At 46.3% G+C, this 18,428-nt stretch overlaps 1 protein-coding gene across 1 annotated transcript; it reads right to left on the minus strand.

Annotated features, from left to right (window-relative positions):
* Nucleotides 1–4,744: 4,744 nt before the first annotated feature.
* On the minus strand, nucleotides 4,745–17,888 carry LOC132591650 (uncharacterized protein K02A2.6-like). Its single transcript, XM_060271042.1, has 2 exons — nucleotides 9,046–17,888; nucleotides 4,745–4,896 (listed from the first exon to the last, which is right to left on the minus strand). The coding sequence occupies exons 1-2, from the start codon at nucleotides 12,878–12,880 to the stop codon at nucleotides 4,745–4,747; spliced, it is 3,987 nt and encodes a 1,328-aa protein (XP_060127025.1). The 5' UTR covers nucleotides 12,881–17,888.
* Between the last annotated feature and the right edge of the window lie 540 nt (nucleotides 17,889–18,428).

Consider the following 18,428-nt stretch of genomic DNA (forward strand, 5'->3'; position numbering starts at 1 on the left):
AAAGCATGCTGGGAGATAAGGAACAGACTTCTTGACAATGTGTTCCATCTGGTTAAGAGACAATTGAATCAGTATATCCAGTTATTAATAAAACAGAACACACACAACACATGCCTTCACCACACTCTATTGAAAAGGCACAGGGTCCATAAGATTTCAGAGAAGAACTTCAAAGTATCCTGTCTGCTAGTCTTTCTACCACTCCCAGAAACGCTAGAGGATTAATAATACACTAGGTCCTCCTACTCATCTTCTAATCTACCATTCTCTATGGAAAGGAAACTGTTCTGACACAAGAATTCAATTTGTGCTCCTGGCTTTGTCAGCAAGAAAAGAGAGCTCTCATTATGTAAGTTATTAATACCTCTCACATTAAGTACCCCATCTTCTAATTTAAATGTTTCTTACATTGTCTAAATAATCTTTTATACAGCACATTTTTGCATCTTTCTATATATCACAATCACAGCATACATTTAAAGAACTATGATACCATTTTACACATTCATAGAACAATTAGTTTGTTGAGGGGGGGTGGTTAGGAGACCCCTACTTCCCTTTGCAGAGGTACAATTCTGAGTTCCTAGGAATAGGAATTGATTGTTAAGCCTCTCTGGAAATTGCAGAAACAGCTCATTTCCCTTTAAGGCTCCCATTCTAAACATTTTTCTTCTGAAGGAAGGGCCTCACTACATGTTGCACTAATTGCATGGCTTGCAGCCACATCACAGATTATTATTATTATTTAATTAAAACCTAGGCATGGAATGGGCGAAGCATTTCCATAGGAACTGCAGTACGTGGGGGGCAGGGAGTTAGGGGGCTCATTCACACTTCCTATTGTCCCTTTTTTGCACTCAGTTGTAGTGTTTTCTCCGGATCAACGTTTGTGCTGATTTAGGACTAAAGACTAGGCTTTCCCTTAGAATGAAACAAGGTGAAAACTGCTAGGACCCATGCTTGGAAAGTGTTTGTCAAGTGGAAAAAACCTTGGATTCGTTGTTTCTAGGCCCGGGACAAGTGGAAGGTTGGACAAGCCCTAAGACTTCCTTCCACAGCCACAACTGCGATGGAAATTGCTCCCTCACTAGTGATAGAAAAATGTTCTCATCTCTTTAGCTTTCAACTAAGCATGCAGCTTTATTTTACTTTTCAGGCTAATTAACTGGTAAATAAAATGCTTTTCTTTCAAATAACCACAGGGGTTTTGCTATGGGATGGGATGGAGTAGGGGGTGAGTGGCTTGTCTGGGGTGCATTTGTCCCCCCCTCAGACCAACAGTGCCTATGCATCTCCCCCCACTCCCATTTTTAGCCATCATATCAACTGTATGGCTTTATCAGGACTGTAGCAGGGTACCACGGCGCCGGCCCGCCAGGAGGGCGCCGCGAGCTGCCCCCGCCCGCTGGCCCGCTGGCCCGCTGCGCAGCTGCGCCCACGGCAACCGCGCTGTGCCTGCCCGCCCACGGCGCAGCAGTGCCTGTGGCAGCCACGCTGCGCGCTGCACCCACCCGCCCACCGCGCTGGGAAACAGGGCGGGGGGGGGGTGCTGGAGGGATCTGTCGCTCCACGGCACCAGGGGCGCTTAAGACGGCCCTGGGCTTTATGAAACTATTTAGGCATATTTCTTTTTTGCTTTCAGTGACACCTGTAAACTCTATAATCTGAGAATTAGCAAAAACAAGTCACCTGTGGACAGGAGGAAATCTAATTAGCAAACAGGTCTGTCATTTGCCTGCGGGAACAAGTCAAACTGAAACGTACGTGAGTATTAATAGCTTGTTACCTTATTTAGTACTCTGAGTACTTGTTTCTTCCTGATAAAAGAAAGATGTGAAACTCAAATGCTTACTGTTTTAGGCTGCAATCCTATACAAGTGGTACCTCCTCGGTTTAAGAACAGCCCTGTTTACGAACTATTCGGTTTACAAACTCCGCAAAACCGGAAGTAGTGTCCCGGTTTGTGAACTTTACCTTGGTCTAAGAACAGAAGCCGAACGGTGGAAGGGCACCAGCGGCAGGAGACCTCATTAGGGAAAGTGTGCCTTGGTTTAAGAACGGCTTTAAGAACAGACTTCCAGAACGGATTAAGTTCATAAACTGAGGTACCACTGTATACAATTACTAGCGAAATAAGTGATATTGAACTTTTGGGGACTTACTCCTGAGTAGACAAGCAGAGCATTGCACTGTGGAGCACGTTGTGGTCTGATAGAGGATATTAATAATAATAATAATAATAATAATAATAATAATAATAATAATAATAATTTTATTATTTATACCCCGCCCATCTGGCTGGGTTTCCCCAGCCACTCTGGGCGGCTTCCAACAGAAATATTAAAATACACTAATTTCTTAAAGATTAAAAGCTTCCCTATTTGGCAAATTCTGTATGATAGAGGATATTTGGCAAATTCTCTCTCTTTTTTCTTGGTTTCTATGAAATCAACCCAGGCACCAGTGCTTTTGCCCTTCCTTCTCGCAGAGCCTGTTATCTTGGGCCTGTCTGTTACCTTCCTGAGAAAGGAAAAGCAACACCCACTCACCTCTCAGAAACTGACCACATCAGCTCAAAGTCCTGGGAGCACGTAAGTAGACGACCCTTTTCCTGTTAAGAGACTACATGTTTTAGCATAAGGCCTAATGCAGACAGGTGTGTTTTCATTTCTGTGAACTGGGATTGGCTTACAAATAAACAGAAAGACCAGGTGATCATGTTGCCTCCGCTGGACCCTTCCAAAACGTTTCTCAAGTAAAAAAGGGCTCCTTGTTTCAAGCACCGGCATGAGCCAAGCAGTTTAAAACAAAACAAAAAACCCCTCTTTTTTGTGCTTGGCTGCATCTACAGGGAGCAACAGACCTCAGGGAGAGTCAAGAACACTCCTTGCATTTGTCTGTATGCTAGAGGGTTTTTTTTAGGTCTCTAACCAGGCAAAACATACCTCCGGTGTTTGGAGTGGTTATACCTCAAAGGGACGAAAGGAACCAGGAAAAGAGCAATCTCTCGGGATCTCGAATGCTGCCAAGGCAGCAGAAATAGATAGGTGGAATGGGTTCTTCCTGCAAAAAGGTGGGAATTATACAGAGGAAGACAGGGTCACACGATGCTTAGAAGATATACAGCTATGAAGTTGTGCAGTTGGTGCCTAGGACTGCCATCGAGCCCTGTTGCATTTTGTGCCGTACTGTATTTCTAGACTTTTAATGTGAACATTCCTGTTTTGCGGTACAGGTACCAAGGTATCTGAGAGACGGCAGTGCTCATTTGGAGAAGTCTTGGCAGAACCTTCCACCCCAGTCCTTGTTCCATCCCTTCTCCTACCCTCTGCCAAAGCTTTTCTCAAGTATTAAATATATATTCTTTAACTTCACACATTCAGCAACTTTTACCAAAAAAGCAGCAGCACACAACTCTTTCCAACTTCTATTTTCTTGCTTTTGCATATGAGCATCTATTTCACAGTCTATTAAAAGTCGCTTTGGCTATTTTGAGAGCTGATGGCAGATGCATGAGCTGCTTTGCATTTCTGCATTTTTTTTCCTTTTAGCTTTTACTATAATGCCCAAATGGGAACTTTCAAAAGAAGGAGTGAGGAGAAGCACCACATATATATATATGCACATATCTAAACCCTACCATGCAAAAATTGATTTTGAATACTTTTAGCCATTGCTTTTTCTTTCTTTTAGGGGGTACTCAAGGGTACGCAGTACCAGCACCTCTTTTTGTTGTTGTTGTTAAAAGGCGGCTACACTTCTCCCTGGCAGCAGTCAATGGAGAGAGAACGCCATTTAACTTCACGATTCTGTCAAAGTACAAGGCCAGCTGGGCTCTAGAGCAACAGCACGTTGAGTTTGTCTTGTGACACACAGGAAAGTTCCCAAAGGAGGAAAGTAGAAGGCAGTGAAGAGAACCATCTGAGCTGCAAACGGGCCTCCTATGAAGTTCAGTGAAGCCAAAGGGAGCCAACTCCTGGGCTTTGCTAGACTGAACCAGGGATAGGCGCCTGGCTCTTGCTTGGAAGGAGATCTTGTGGCCTCTTTCTTTGCTCAGCCAGGATGAGACAGGAGGTCATGCCAGCTCCCGACATACTTTCAGGAGTGAAAATGTTTATGTGTGCCTCGTGATTAATCATGTCAGGAATTAGGCTCGAAGAGTCCAAAGTCAACATGCCCTTGAAGCTTAAGTGTCAGGGTCATTGGGAACGGGGAACGCTGCCAGGAATCCATGCTGCTTTAATGGCTTACATTTTTCCTTCCACCACACTTGCATCTCAATGGCCAACTGGGGCCGTGTATGTACGGTATTACCGGCTTAAAACGCGGCTAGGTTGTTCTCCCCCCCCCCAAGTTTGGATCAAAGCTGCATTGGGGAAGAACACATCAAAATGGAGTACTGTATTTCATAAAAGACAACATAACAGATAATAGGGTAGATATGGAGAGCGACTAATCTCATGTCATTCCAAGCAAACAGTGGGAATGCACGTGACATCCCATAAGCCAGGATGTGTTCTTTGCACCAGCACTTTTTAGCAGCAACAGCTGGAGCATGGAGAAAAGTATCTTGCATAATCAGTCAGCATAATGAAATTGGATACGAGATATTTCTCAAAGATAATGCACTTCGGCTTGAGCAATGTTGAGAGGGCAAGACACTACTGAGAAACTACTGGCCCTGACTGGTATGGAATATCACCTGGATCTAATTGTTCCCCCATCTCTGCATCAAACCACATCCTCAAGAGCCTGCTAGGAATCGCTGCCCAAATTGGTCCAGGGCTTCAGCAAGAGCATGGACTTTCCCTGCACCTTTCGGCATCCTGGTGAAAAAGCTGCTCTCGTACCACTTGAGAAACTGGACGCAGTTCAGATCCGTACTGGAAATGTGGGCTTGAATTCAAGAGAGAATGGAGCCCGTTGAAGCAATGTGGAAATCATCAGGCATGTGAAGAAGGGAGCTCAGCCAAACCCACAAGATTTCTCTCCAGCTTCTCATCTCTTCAAAGAAAAATACACTAGTCATTTAAGAGAAGATGGATGGAAATGGAACATGAATTGCAAGTTTGTGGGGGGGAATGTCTGCAAGAAGGCTTTAATGGCTCTTCATATAAATCATGGTCCATATTGACAGTCCACCATCTGCTCACACCGCCACCTGCTCACACCAGTGGCGAGTCCTCCCTGTCTTCTGCCCTACAACAGTTGCTGGGTGCAGAGCCAGTGACAAACAGAGCCAATGAACTCTAGTTTTGTCCCCATTCTCCTTCCTGCTGAATTCTACAACCGACAACCCTGACACCGAAGAGGAGGAAGCTGGCAGGCAGTGCCAACCCTCTGGACTGGTTGTAAGTAGGAAGGAAGGCAGTTAGGAGCTGGCCTGGGGGGCAGATGGGTAGGTGGGGAGTGCCTCATTCCCCCTAACGAACCTGCCTCCACTGGTCCATGCGAGCGCTCCAATTGGAGAACAGCCTTTACCTAAGGTGTCATGGACTTCGGAGACGCTCAAACTCAGGATGAAAGGGAGAAACGTGCTAAGAGGAAGGCACGTTTGGCAAACCCTCACCATGATCAACTCCCACCCGGAAACCTATGTTCCCACTGTGGAACGATGTGTGGATCCAGAATTGGCCTCCACAGTCACTTACGGACTCACTGTTAAGACCATGTTCGTGGAAGACAATCTTACTCAGGTACGAGTAATCGCCAAAGAAGAAGACTGGTCCCTGGAAATGATGCGGAGGAGAATCAGAGCCAATGCATGGGTGGCATTTTCTACAGAGAGGAAGGAACACCGCTGGTTTGCCACCCCAACCCATACTGTCTTGCCATGTTTACACTTCTCCTGGCATTTCCAGTTTAGTGGTAAAGCACTGGAATGAGACTACAGGAGGCCCCTCTGTACCCTGCCCATGGCAGACTGAGGGTGAACAAACATCACCTTCATCATGAACAACTTGCCCACTTGCCTAAGGTTAGTAAAAATTCCTTCCAGGCAAGCAGCTAGCCGCTTTCTTCCAACCAGTGATGGCCTGAGACGTTTTGTTGCCCGGAGCGCAGCCCACCAGGGCCAGCACTTAAAGAAGTCTTGCTGCACTATTCAGAGACCAGTTCCTGACTTTGCTGAACCCCACCTTATAGTGCCCCTGAAGTAGGTTGTTTCATGCTGCTGCCTGGTAAGGCTGGCCTAAAAACTGCTAAGGAAAGAGAGGCCACCGCCTTCTGCATCTGCTCTGCTGTTGAACAGCTTGTAATGTGTCATGTACAGTGATGGCTCAGTGCAGCTAATGAACAGTAATACTATGTGTACTTTCTTGAGGATTATATACCATCAAGGAACAAAACAGGGCATGGGAGGAGTACACATGCAAAGTGTTGAGAACAGAAGTTTGACTGAAGAATTTGAGAACTATCAAAGCAAACAAGTACTGTGGCTTTAGACAAAAGGCAATTTTAAAATGTCTATGTAATTTTTAGAGGCATGCTTATTGTTATCTGAAGCATATATTTTTGTTTTTTAAGTCCCTGAGCTGCAGGAAAACTTCAGAGGCAAGAAACACTTATATAGCTCACCTTGAAGTTCAAATGTTTCGGAGCAACACGTTTATAAAAGGTTAGAAATGAATTAGGAACAAGGTTTTAATTTGTTAGAACAAAGTCTGATTTTGAAGAAAGCTGTAGAACACTTCAAGCATGTAAGAAGAATAAAGGAGCTCAGACATAATATAATTAAATAATTAGAAAAGGCAGTGAACAATTATGAGAAAAGGGTACGCTTCACATAAAGACATAATGTAAGGTGGATGACTGGCTTCCCAAATTGACCAGACGAAATCTCAGGCAGTTGTACATATTATAAAACAGATTTATTAAAACATTTATTGCAATAAATGGTGGCAGTGAGAATGAGTTTCTCATTCTGCCCGACCCATGGGCATACACAGAGTGCTTTTATACCTTTTTGACAGAGTGAAGGCCAGCCTTTCTGCAGTACTTCATCAACCAATCAAGAGAGAGCACCCCAAGATGCAAAGTCATTTACCTAACTCCACTAAGTGGCGTTATGTACCTGGTACTTTCATACACGTGTAACTGCGGTTTTGTGGCAGGGCTACATCCTCTGACAGTGGGTTGAAACAGGCCCTGTCTAGTTTGCTAGAATTTCTCAGAAGTGCTGTGTGTGGTTAGATCTTTGCATTAGATGTGCAAACATGCTGTGCCTGTGTGCAAAGTGCTGTCTGGTTTACTTATCAGAGACAGAGAGATTTTGAAAATGGAGTTCCTCTGGCTACTTTAGGGCCTGTGTGGCCTGACCAGGATTATTCTGGCCCTGGTCATTGCCACCCTATATTCCCTCCTCTTCAATATGGAGATGAAGAACAGGTGTGTTTCTGCATCTCCATTTGATTGACCCAACACACTACAGTGTTTCCTGGTGTTTCCTGCTTGGTAGAGGGTTGGACTAGATGGCCCTTGTGGTCTCTTCCAACTCTATGATTCTACAGAGGAGCCAGCAGCTTCCCATGCTCCAATGTTAGGCCAAAGGATGGGCAACAGAGAGCAAAGTAAGTGAGGAAGCTTCTGCTGACTTTTCCCAGGCTTGTTATTCAGCTTGTCTCAGAAGGGTTACCAGAAGGTTTATACAGACCAAGGTTCTGCATAGGGCTAAGACAATAAGAAAGAAAATTAATATTATGAGCAGAATCTCTTTTAACTATGACCAACCTGGGAGCCAAGAACTAATCTAACTCCATACACTGGGCAGACCTTCACCGTCTAGGCTAACCTTGTGGTACAGATCAGCCTGCTTCTTAATGTTTTTAACATCACTCTCAACACGTTTACTCTGGTTGTATACCGATGTTAGTTCCCTGATCCGTCCAATATCGGTCACCACGCGTTGAGCCTGATTGATGTACACACAGCAGGAGGAGTTCAGAAGGGCTACCTGGCCAGCTGCGTCTAGTCCTGAGAGTCTGGCCAAAACCTCATGCTTTTTTATTGAGAGACTTCAGAGCCCTCAGAAGATTGCTGGGCTTCAAAGAAGTATGTAGGGCAGAAGAAGGCTAACTGGAAGCTTGCTCAAATGTTAGGTTTTTGACTTCCAGGGAAATAGTGCAAGGCAGATAGATAACTTCGTGGTGGGGGCTGCCTTTTCTACTGAACAGTTAAAATACCTGACCAAGGCTGTTAAATGTTTCTTAGTGTCACCAGAACTAAAAAGGTTCCAGGAACCTCCGGCTGTGATCAGGAACTAGCAGTCATTAAAGACATAGTACATTGCTTTTCTTAAATCAAATAGCAAAATATTTTACAAACAGACCTAAATTTTGTTACCTGGCACATTCAGACCTTCATTTTGAAACTTCTTAACTTAAGGTATACAAGCTAGTGTTTCTAAAACTTGTGAATAACGTGCATTACTAAGCAGTTTCTTAAAAATGCTGTTGTGACGTGGGGTTTGTGATTTCAGCTCTCTTGACAAAACATGCTGGAGACAGTTCTCTAGTAACAGCTCTTTATTAAAGTGAACAAGACTGACTGTGAGGGCAGGAAGGCTACATTTATAGGGACAGGGGACTGGCTAGGAAGGGATACATTTTGGAGGGAACAATATCAGGCAATCACAGTGCTGCCTTTTGGAGGGAACCAATAAGACAGAGGATCCAAATACAGCAGCTTAAATGAACCAATAGTAGCTGTACCCTCTGGAACCAAAAGGCAGTTACTTTATCCTAATGCAAATACAGACAATAAGAATACAGATATAAAATCCTTTGACTCAATACACAACACCCCTCCCCCCCTAGTGAGCACAGCAGACGTAATCCCTCAGGTACTGTGGGGTCCTACAACTTCTACCTGATCTCCTGACAACAGGTGTTGCAGGTTCTGGATTGGGTGTTACCTGTGGTGGAGGGGCTGCTATAGGGGTTTCGTCAGGAACAGATGGAGTCCCAGACATCTCAGGGTCCCCTACCTGTACCTCGTCATCCTGAGGACTAGCAGACCCTGGTTCATTTGCTGAAGCCCCTGGCACCTCTGGGCCATCTTCACTCTGGTCTTGCAGCTGTGCGTCATTAGCCAGGGATGAATTATCTGACTCCTCCCTGCTGAGCGCCCGGCGCCTCAGCTGATCTATATGTCTCTTCCAAACTTGCCCATTTTCCAAGGTCACATAATAGGACACAGGTCCACTAGCCCGGGTGATCACACCGGCCACCCACCGCGGACCTCGTGAATAGTTCCTCACCCAGACCAGATCTTCAGGGGCGAGATACCTTGTTGTGTCAGTCTCATCCTGGGGGGTTGCTCTTGAATTATGGTTTGGCATTTTATCTGGGTGGACATAATCCAGCACCGTTACCAGTCTTCTACCTAAGAGCAGCTCGGCTGGCGACTTGCCCGTCGCAGTACACGGTGTCGCATGCTGCAAAAATAACATTCGTGCAATGCGAGCCGACCAGTTACCCTCCATTAAGCGCGCAATGGATTCTTTGGCTGTTCGTACCATGCGCTCAGCCTGCCCATTGGAGGATGGGTGAAAGGGCGCGGATGTGACCCCTCTTATGAAGTTATCAGCCAAGAATGCCCTGAATTCTTGGGATACAAAAGCTGCCCCATTATCTGATACAATGGTCTCAGGTAACCCGTGGGTTGCAAACAGCTGCCTCAACACCTTGATTACGGCAGCTGATGCCATGCTAGGGACCATCGCCACTTCTAACCATTTGGAATATGCATCAACGATAACCAAGAAGACCTTCCCTTGGAATGGCCCAGCAAAATCTATGTGCAGCCGGCTCCAGGGAGTCCTGGACTGCTCCCACCAGTGGACTGGTGCTCTGGCCACTTCTGGCCGCACCTCTTGGCATGCCTTGCATGTTCGTACCCATTGTTCTATGTTCTGGTCCATTCCAGGCCACCACACATAACATCGGGCTAGCGACTTCATCCTGACCATTCCTGGGTGTCCCATGTGAAGCGTCTCAAGAACCCTGTTTCTCAGTGGTGCTGGGATGATCACCCTATCTCCCCATAGGAGACAACCCTTATGCATGGACAATTCGTGCTGCCTTGTCGCATAAGGCCTGAATTTTTCTTCATGCGGACCACCTGGCCACCCCCTCCCCACCCAAGTGAGCACACGGGAGAGAACAGCATCTTTCCTCGTTTTCTCAGCTATATCAGTAGCTGTTACAGGAGCCCCCGGAAGTGTTTCTAGCATCATAATGTGCTCCGCCGGAGCAGGATCCTCATTGCTCCCGCCAGGAAGGGGCAATCGACTCAGCGCATCAGCGTGGCACAACTGTTTCCCCGGCACATGGGTCAAGGTGTACTGGAACCCATTCAGGAATATTGACCAACGCAACATTCTGGGGGAGAGAATTTGTGGCGTTTGTTTGTTTGGGTTGAACAACCCTAACAGTGGTTTGTGGTCCGTTTCAATGGAGAAATGGCGACCGTACAAATAATCATAGAACTTTTTGATTCCTGACACAATTGCTAGTGCCTCTTTATCAATTTGAGCATAGTTGCGCTCCGTGGGTGACAACGTACGGGAATAGAAAGAGATGGGCTTTTCCGACCCATCCGGTTCCCTATGACTCAGCACAGCCCCCAGGCCGTATTGAGAGGCATCACATGCCAGGACCAGAGGCTTCGACTCATCATAATGAGCAAGGACGCTCCTGCTACTCAGCATTTCTCGCAAGGAGTCAAAAGCCTTCTGCTGCTCCCGCCCCCATCGCCACACAGTCTTTTTCTGCAAAAGTCTATGTAATGGTTCAGCTACCGAAGCTTTCTGGGGTAAGAATGAATGATAAAAGTTAATAAGTCCCAGGAATGACTGCAACTCCGTCTTGTTCTGTGGTCGTGGTGCCTCGATGATGGCCTTAATCTTAGCATCTGTGGGGTGGATGCCTGATGCATCAATTTTAAACCCCAAGAAATCCACAGTTGGCACCCCAAAACTGCATTTTTCTTTTTTCAGTTGCAACCCCACCTCCTTGAACTTGAGCAACACTGCACGGACACGCGCAACCAGTTCCTGTGGGTCTTTTCCAGCAATCAAAACATCATCAAAAAATGGCAAGACCCCCGGCAGACCCCTTAACAGGCGTTCCATGAGCCCTTGAAAAATCCCTGGGGCCACACAAACTCCGAACTGTAATCTGTTAACTCTGAACGCCCCTTTATGTGTGACAATAGTCTGTGCTTCCGCTGATTGTGGGGTTACTGGCAGCTGTTGGTAAGCTTGTGCCAGGTCAATTTTGGCGAACACCTTGCCCCCAGCCAGTTTAGCCAACAGATGTGATACGACTGGAATGGGGTATGAGTTTCCCCTGAGTGCCTTATTGATAGTACATTTGTAATCTGCACATATCCTGACTTCCCCATTTGCTTTAAGGGGTGTGACGATTGGAGTCTCCCACTTAGCAGAGTCCACGGGTGAGAGAACTCCCTGCTTGACCAATTTATCCAGCTCTGCCTCGATCTTGGGTTGCAGTGCAAATGGCACTCGCCTTGGTTTGAGTCGGATTGGGGCCACCCCGGGGTCCAACTCAAAGTCAACTGGGGGCCCTTTATAACAACCCAGTTTTCCATTAAAGAGACCAGCAAATTCCTTGCATAATGCCTCGCTCATCTCAGGGCAGGTTTGGATTGAATTAAGCCCTGAGATACTCAGTCCCAGGGCGGGGAACCAGTCAGTGCCCAGGAGACTGGGGCGACTGCCCTTCGCAATCACCAGTTTGAGTACAGCCTGTTTGTCCCGGAACTGTACTCTCACGGCACACATTCCCATAACATGGATGCGGCCTGCTGAGTACGACTGCAAGGTTGCCGGGAAGGGCTCCAGAGGGGGCAACTTACCCCTGGGGAAGAATGTCTTCGCAGTCTGGTCCGACACGATGGTGAATGCAGATCCGGAGTCCACCTCCATGTCGCACTGCTGACCCTCAATCTTCACCTTGACGTGTGCCTTGCCTTGCGCTGGAAACTGCACGGCCCTCCCGTTGATCTCCGTTACGTAGTGGCAGTCCTTTAGAAAACGAGGTGCTGTGGGCGGTCTGCGATGCTCCAGTCTAGGTGCTCCTGTCGCTCCCGACGCCGCCGATCTACAGACCCTGGCAATGTGACCCGTCTTTCCGCACGTCCGGCACATAGCATCCCTGAAACGACAACTCTTCCGCTCATGGTTTCCGCCACAACCTGGGCAACTGCCTCGGCGATCTTTGTGCACTGTGCAGGCCTGACGCACCAACTCAACCCCACGGACTGGGCTCTGGCTCGGAGTAGCCTCTAGCTCGTCCATGGCATGCGCAACTTCTATCTGTGGCTTAGTGGCCTTGCGACTGGCATCAAGCTCCTCTCTTTCATAATTCTCCGTGGCGGTGGCCTCCTTCAAGGCTGAAGCAAGGGTAACCTCTTCTTTAGCCACGATGCGTCTTCTGGCTTTCTTGCTGCTCAGACCACCAATAAAACGATCCAGGAGAGTCTCTTCCAGATTTTGGAAGCCGCAGTGCTGAGCGAGCTTCCGGAGTTCAGCCAGAAATGCGGATACAGACTCCCCAGCATGCTGCTGCCTCTTATGGAACTCCATCCGCCGGGCCATCTTGGTCTCAGTAGGCGCCAAGTGGCTTGTTAGGCAGGCAAGAATATCTTTGAGAGATGTCTCACTCAGCTTCGCTGGAGCAAGTAATGCCTTGGCCAGCTTGAAGGTCTCGGGCCCACAGTAGCTCAGGAATGTGGCCCTTCTTTTGCTGGCATCGGTGATCCCTTGAGCCACTGCAAAGAACTCGAAGCGTTCGACGTAGTCTTCCCAGGTGTGGGGCTCTGATGGCTGGAAGGGCTCCAATACCCTTGGACTCTCCATTGTCCTAGCGGGCAGGGTCGTCTTCTCAGCTGGCCAGTGAGTCTTGTTCTCAGCTGCAATCCGGACTCTGAGGCAGGGTTGTGTTTAACCGCTCCTCAGCATCCCGGATCCCACCTTCGTCGCCAGTTGTTGTGACGTGGGGTTTGTGATTTCAGCTCTCTTGACAAAACATGCTGGAGACAGTTCTCTAGTAACAGCTCTTTATTAAAGTGAACAAGACTGACTGTGAGGGCAGGAAGGCTACATTTATAGGGACAGGGGACTGGCTAGGAAGGGATACATTTTGGAGGGAACAATATCAGGCAATCACAGTGCTGCCTTTTGGAGGGAACCAATAAGACAGAGGATCCAAATACAGCAGCTTAAATGAACCAATAGTAGCTGTACCCTCTGGAACCAAAAGGCAGTTACTTTATCCTAATGCAAATACAGACAATAAGAATACAGATATAAAATCCTTTGACTCAATACACAACAAATGCTACCACACATACACATGGGGTTGGAAACTTTCCTAAGGGGGAAAGGATAATTCATTGTTAGGATAGACACCATCAGCTAATTCATAGGGCTATACACAAACTCTGAGAGCCTGTAGATTAAGGCATTCAGTCTGCAGAACTGTCAGTGTAAAATAACCATGAAAGTTTTTTTTTTTTCCTGCTTCAGCTTGATGCTATAAAGCAGAGTAAAAATGCTTGCTGAATTTAAGCCTGGTTCAGCTTTTGATTAATCTATTTCCATAACTCCTAAGCATTTTCTGTTGAAGTTTTTAGCCTTCGTGTTAGACCTAACTGGGAACACATATTTGCATTATACAAACATCATTTTTGTCGAAGCACAAGTGCCACTTTCTACTACATTGCATTTCCATTTGAGGCACAACAAAAAAATCGCAATACAGACTTTTGGCAACAAAGGGTTCTTTCTCTCAGGTGGGCCATGAATCTATAATGGCCACACTAGTCTTCAGAGATACTAGGATACTATAGTTGCTGGAAATCTAAAAGCCAAGGGGCTTTAGCCACTGTTTCCAAAACTTTATGTCAGCAGGAAAATACACAGTTCTCTCTCAGCTCAGTACTGGGCTTCAATGCAAATCAGTGGGTTTCAAAAGTTCCTACACAGTTCTAAAGGCCAGGAATATATATATATATATAACAATTGGAGGTTTGTCCTAGCTGAGCATTTGGCTACAGAAAGAATGGCTATTGTTCCAGTTTGCCAGAGTCAGGAGAGGCTTACATTAGACATCAGTGGGCTACCATCATTTCCAAAGCCAGAACTGAGGGGTGCACCTGGCCAACTTCTTCCAGTTACATCCCCAACCCAGCTATAGCCCTGTATCATCTAGGGAGTTGCTGGAACCCTCCCCATATCTGTATGACCTAGGGAGTTGCTGGAACCCACCCCATGTCTGTATGACCTAGGGAGTTGCTGGAACCCTTCCCATAATTTTCCATGGTCCAATTTCTGAAACTGTTTTGGGTCTGTTCGCTCAAGTGAGGCAGGTACACTGCCCTTCCTTCCAAATTAAGGATACTGCTTTGGGGGCAGGTAGACTTCTACTGTGGGTCCCACTCAATTGATGCCTCCCATACAAATATACATACATACATACATATATAAGGGTCTAAGATTTACTGCATCTCCTTGTCTCCTTGATGTTTGGTGCTGCATAAGATGGACATTCCTCAACCCGTGCGTCGAGTGACAGCGTCCGGAGTGTCACAGCAGGGGCTACTTCGGTTTCCCATGCGCTGGGCGTCTTTTGCCGGTCAGACGCTGCAAGGGGAAACTGGTGCACCGTGCGCTGGGTACCCACTCCTGATTAGGTACAGCAGGGTGTGGATCCAGGGGGTCATCTCAGGCACTTTCACCGGATGGAATGGATACCTCACCACCTAGGAATGAAGAGGGTCTCGTCTCCCTTCCTTCAAGGATTCACTCAGGGACTCGCTAGCGTCAGGCTGGAACCATCGTGTCAGGCTCCGCAAGGCTACACGCTCTTCGCTCGAGTGATTTCCTGTAGATAAAAAACAAAGGGGGGGGGGAGAGAGAGATTGTCCTTGTAGCTGCCGCTGCTGTTTTAGAACTTCTTGCTGGTTAGTCCACCACCAAACTCTCCGAGGTAGTGCGTCCCACGTATTGGACATTGAGGTGTGTCTGGCACACAGAAGTCATCTCTGGGATATAGCAGCAGTGCCTTACAGCAGTCTTTGCCGAATTTCACAAGGCTTGCAACAGGATTCCACGTCTGGTCCATCTTTCAGGATCTCCCCGTGGTTTCTCTTTCCTTCCACAGAACTTCATGCATGTGCAGGGTTAAGGAGGGGTCCTTTAAATCCGTATTTGCCTCCCATCCAGCTGCCGACGGCTGAGTTCTGCTAGGATACTGAAGCCTGTTTTTCAAATTATGCAAAGTCTTGTGGTTTCTAGAAGAAGAAAAAACTTACAGCTGCTTTGTAGCAACGGGCTGTTTCCGTGAGACATAAAATTTTTTAAAGTCAAAGCATTTAGAGCAGTAGTGTTTTTGTAAGCTGAAACGTGGACCTCCAAAGCATAACATCTTTTTCTCCCTACTTTCACAGCAACGGTCTTGGTCACACAATGTCACACAATAGAATGTCCGAAATGGCAACACCAGCCAGGCACAGCCACAGTCTCTAAGTGCAGGTTGCAGGAGAAAGCAAGTTGTGCAAATACAAATCATGCAGAATCGCTTGTGTAACCAAATAAGGGGGGTTACGCCACACATCTCTGCCGGAGGTTTGAGAGACTGCTTGAGATTTTTCGCAGCCTGTCTTCCAATGGTAGTGTTAGATTCAAACAGACAATGTCTTTACACACAAATCTCCATTCAGTATAACTTCCTTCTACCTTATCCTGAATTCTTTAGTTGATAAACATTCATTTCATTAAAATATGCAGTTCTACAAATTTTCCAACGTTGCTGTCACAAAAACATATGAAATGGGGTTGCAGGTAGGAGGGTAAAACCCTTTAAACGTAGTTTGCTTTTAGAAGGACTCAAATGTCTCTTTTTTCCCCATTCTTGTAAGTTTCCCCAAAAACTAAAGTCTGCACAGCTACAACAGGACTTGGGGAAAAGATTATAATTGTTCAAATAAAATCTATTGTCTCTTGCGTTGTGAACTACTTAAGTACATGATTTTTTTCTTTTCTTTTCTTTTGAAGCCAGCTGAAGCATATGAAAACATTTTCTGAGCACCGTTACTGGCATTTTGTCAGTTTCCTGTGGGGGGGGGTAGCCTCATTTCTAGTATGGTGAATAGCATTCTAAAGGTTGCAGAGATGATTTTTCTGAACCAATCCTCCGCTGTCTGTTTGTACAGCCCTTTTAGGCATAAAATCAGTCTGATGCTTCTTTTGGTTTTTTTTTTGGGGGGGGCTGTTTCAAGGATATTTAAAAGCAGAATACTGGGTGCCTATATTTATAACAAAGTCCAGATGCAGGTAACTCTTAAGTCACCTTGACCATGGCTCTTTGCCATGCCTGCCAAACCGACGAACTCTCTTCTGCTGGGACCCCCTTGTCCCATCTTTCTCCGAACACTCTTCCTTCCTCTTTTACATTGACCGAGACATCTCCGTCCTAGCAACTGACCTTCACCAGTGACCTTTGAACCCCTTCTGGTTCCTCACTGGTCCTTGAGCCATTATTTGTTGCTGTTTAACCACTGCCTTTCTCTTCATCTTCTTTCTCAAAATGCCTTTCTTCTCTCTGGGGGGGGGGAATACTGGTTTGCGCCACCCTTTTTCTCTGAACTTGTTGTTGGCAGGACTTGTAAATTAAATTTCTTTTATGACATTCTGAATTTATCTACCATGAATTCTAGGGAAATCACATTTTTCCCTCCTCTTGACCATACTCCTCCCATTTATGGCCCTGTAAAGTATCCCCTCATTCAACCAGAGCATGCACTGCAAACTTTGCCACACATACCATGCATTGGACACTTTACCACACTCTACCTCCCAGTTTTTCCTTGTTTCCTAAATGTCTATTTGTCAGGGGACCTCCTCCCTACTGACTACTAACATACACATTTTCCTCCTCCCTTTGCCTCTTACCCAAAGCGCCTGGTTTTCCCAGTTGACCTCTGATTAACTGAGTACTACCAACACGCTGGAGATGTGATCAGGATCTCCCTTCCCCTCATTAAAGGGGGCCAATTCCCTTCAAGGTACCTTTTCCCTTTCTACTTACCCCAGCCGGCTTTTCCTGTTCTTCCCTTCCAACCTCGGTCCTTTTGCCTCTTCGTCCAGGGCACAGAAACTCAAGGGCCACCTCTGATCCTCCGGAAAAAGTCTGCCGGTGTGCACCAGACCAGAGGCGCCGTTAGGAATCTGCGCCCTGTCCAGTGGGGCAAAAGGGGACTGCCTCTGGTTCAGGGAAATGCCCTCATCCGAGTCACGCACGGCACCAGAAATGTAAGGTGGATGACTGGCTTCCCAAATTGACCAGACGAAATCTCAGGCAGTTGTACATATTATAAAACAGATTTATTAAAACATTTATTGCAATAAATGGTGGCAGTGAGAATGAGTTTCTCATTCTGCCCGACCCATGGGCATACACAGAGTGCTTTTATACCTTTTTGACAGAGTGAAGGCCAGCCTTTCTGCAGTACTTCATCAACCAATCAAGAGAGAGCACCCCAAGATGCAAAGTCATTTACCTAACTCCACTAAGTGGCGTTATGTACCTGGTACTTTCATACACGTGTAACTGCGGTTTTGTGGCAGGGCTACATCCTCTGACAGTGGGTTGAAACAGGCCCTGTCTAGTTTGCTAGAATTTCTCAGAAGTGCTGTGTGTGGTTAGATCTTTGCATTAGATGTGCAAACATGCTGTGCCTGTGTGCAAAGTGCTGTCTGGTTTACTTATCAGAGACAGAGAGATTTTGAAAATGGAGTTCCTCTGGCTACTTTAGGGCCTGTGTGGCCTGACCAGGATTATTCTGGCCCTGGTCATTGCCACCCTATAATAAGAGCATCCCACAATAACCTTCATCAACCTGGCACCCTCTTTCATTTTGGACTATTGTTTGGATGGGGGTTGTTTGTAGTCCAAAACACTTGAAGAGCACTAAGTTGGGAGAGACTGGCCTACACAGTGGGGACAAATCTTTCTTTCTCCCCTTGTTCAATTCTCAATTATTGTGAATGTTCAAGTATTTGGCACTGACCTACAAGAGGAATGCAAACCTCCACAAGTCTTAGAGTTTTTTGAAATAAGAAAGAAGCTGAGCAATTATTGGAATTACTAATTTTCAAAGCTGAATCTGAAGTCTTAAATGATGTCATTGATCTAAAATCATACTTGCTAACAGGACGAGAATGTAACGATACCACTGCAGTTTGTTCCCAAAATAGGGAAGCAGATAATGATGGCAAGAAAGTCTTTAAATCATAACATTGCAGTGAACGCTTTACGTTGTTAGTAGACTCAATTTAATTTATTAGATTTGTATATTGCTTTATACGAAAAGTCACAACATATGTACAGTCATACCTTGGGTTG

Source organism: Zootoca vivipara, chromosome 2 (assembly GCF_963506605.1).
Source record: "Zootoca vivipara chromosome 2, rZooViv1.1, whole genome shotgun sequence".
Taxonomy (NCBI): domain Eukaryota; kingdom Metazoa; phylum Chordata; class Lepidosauria; order Squamata; family Lacertidae; genus Zootoca; species Zootoca vivipara.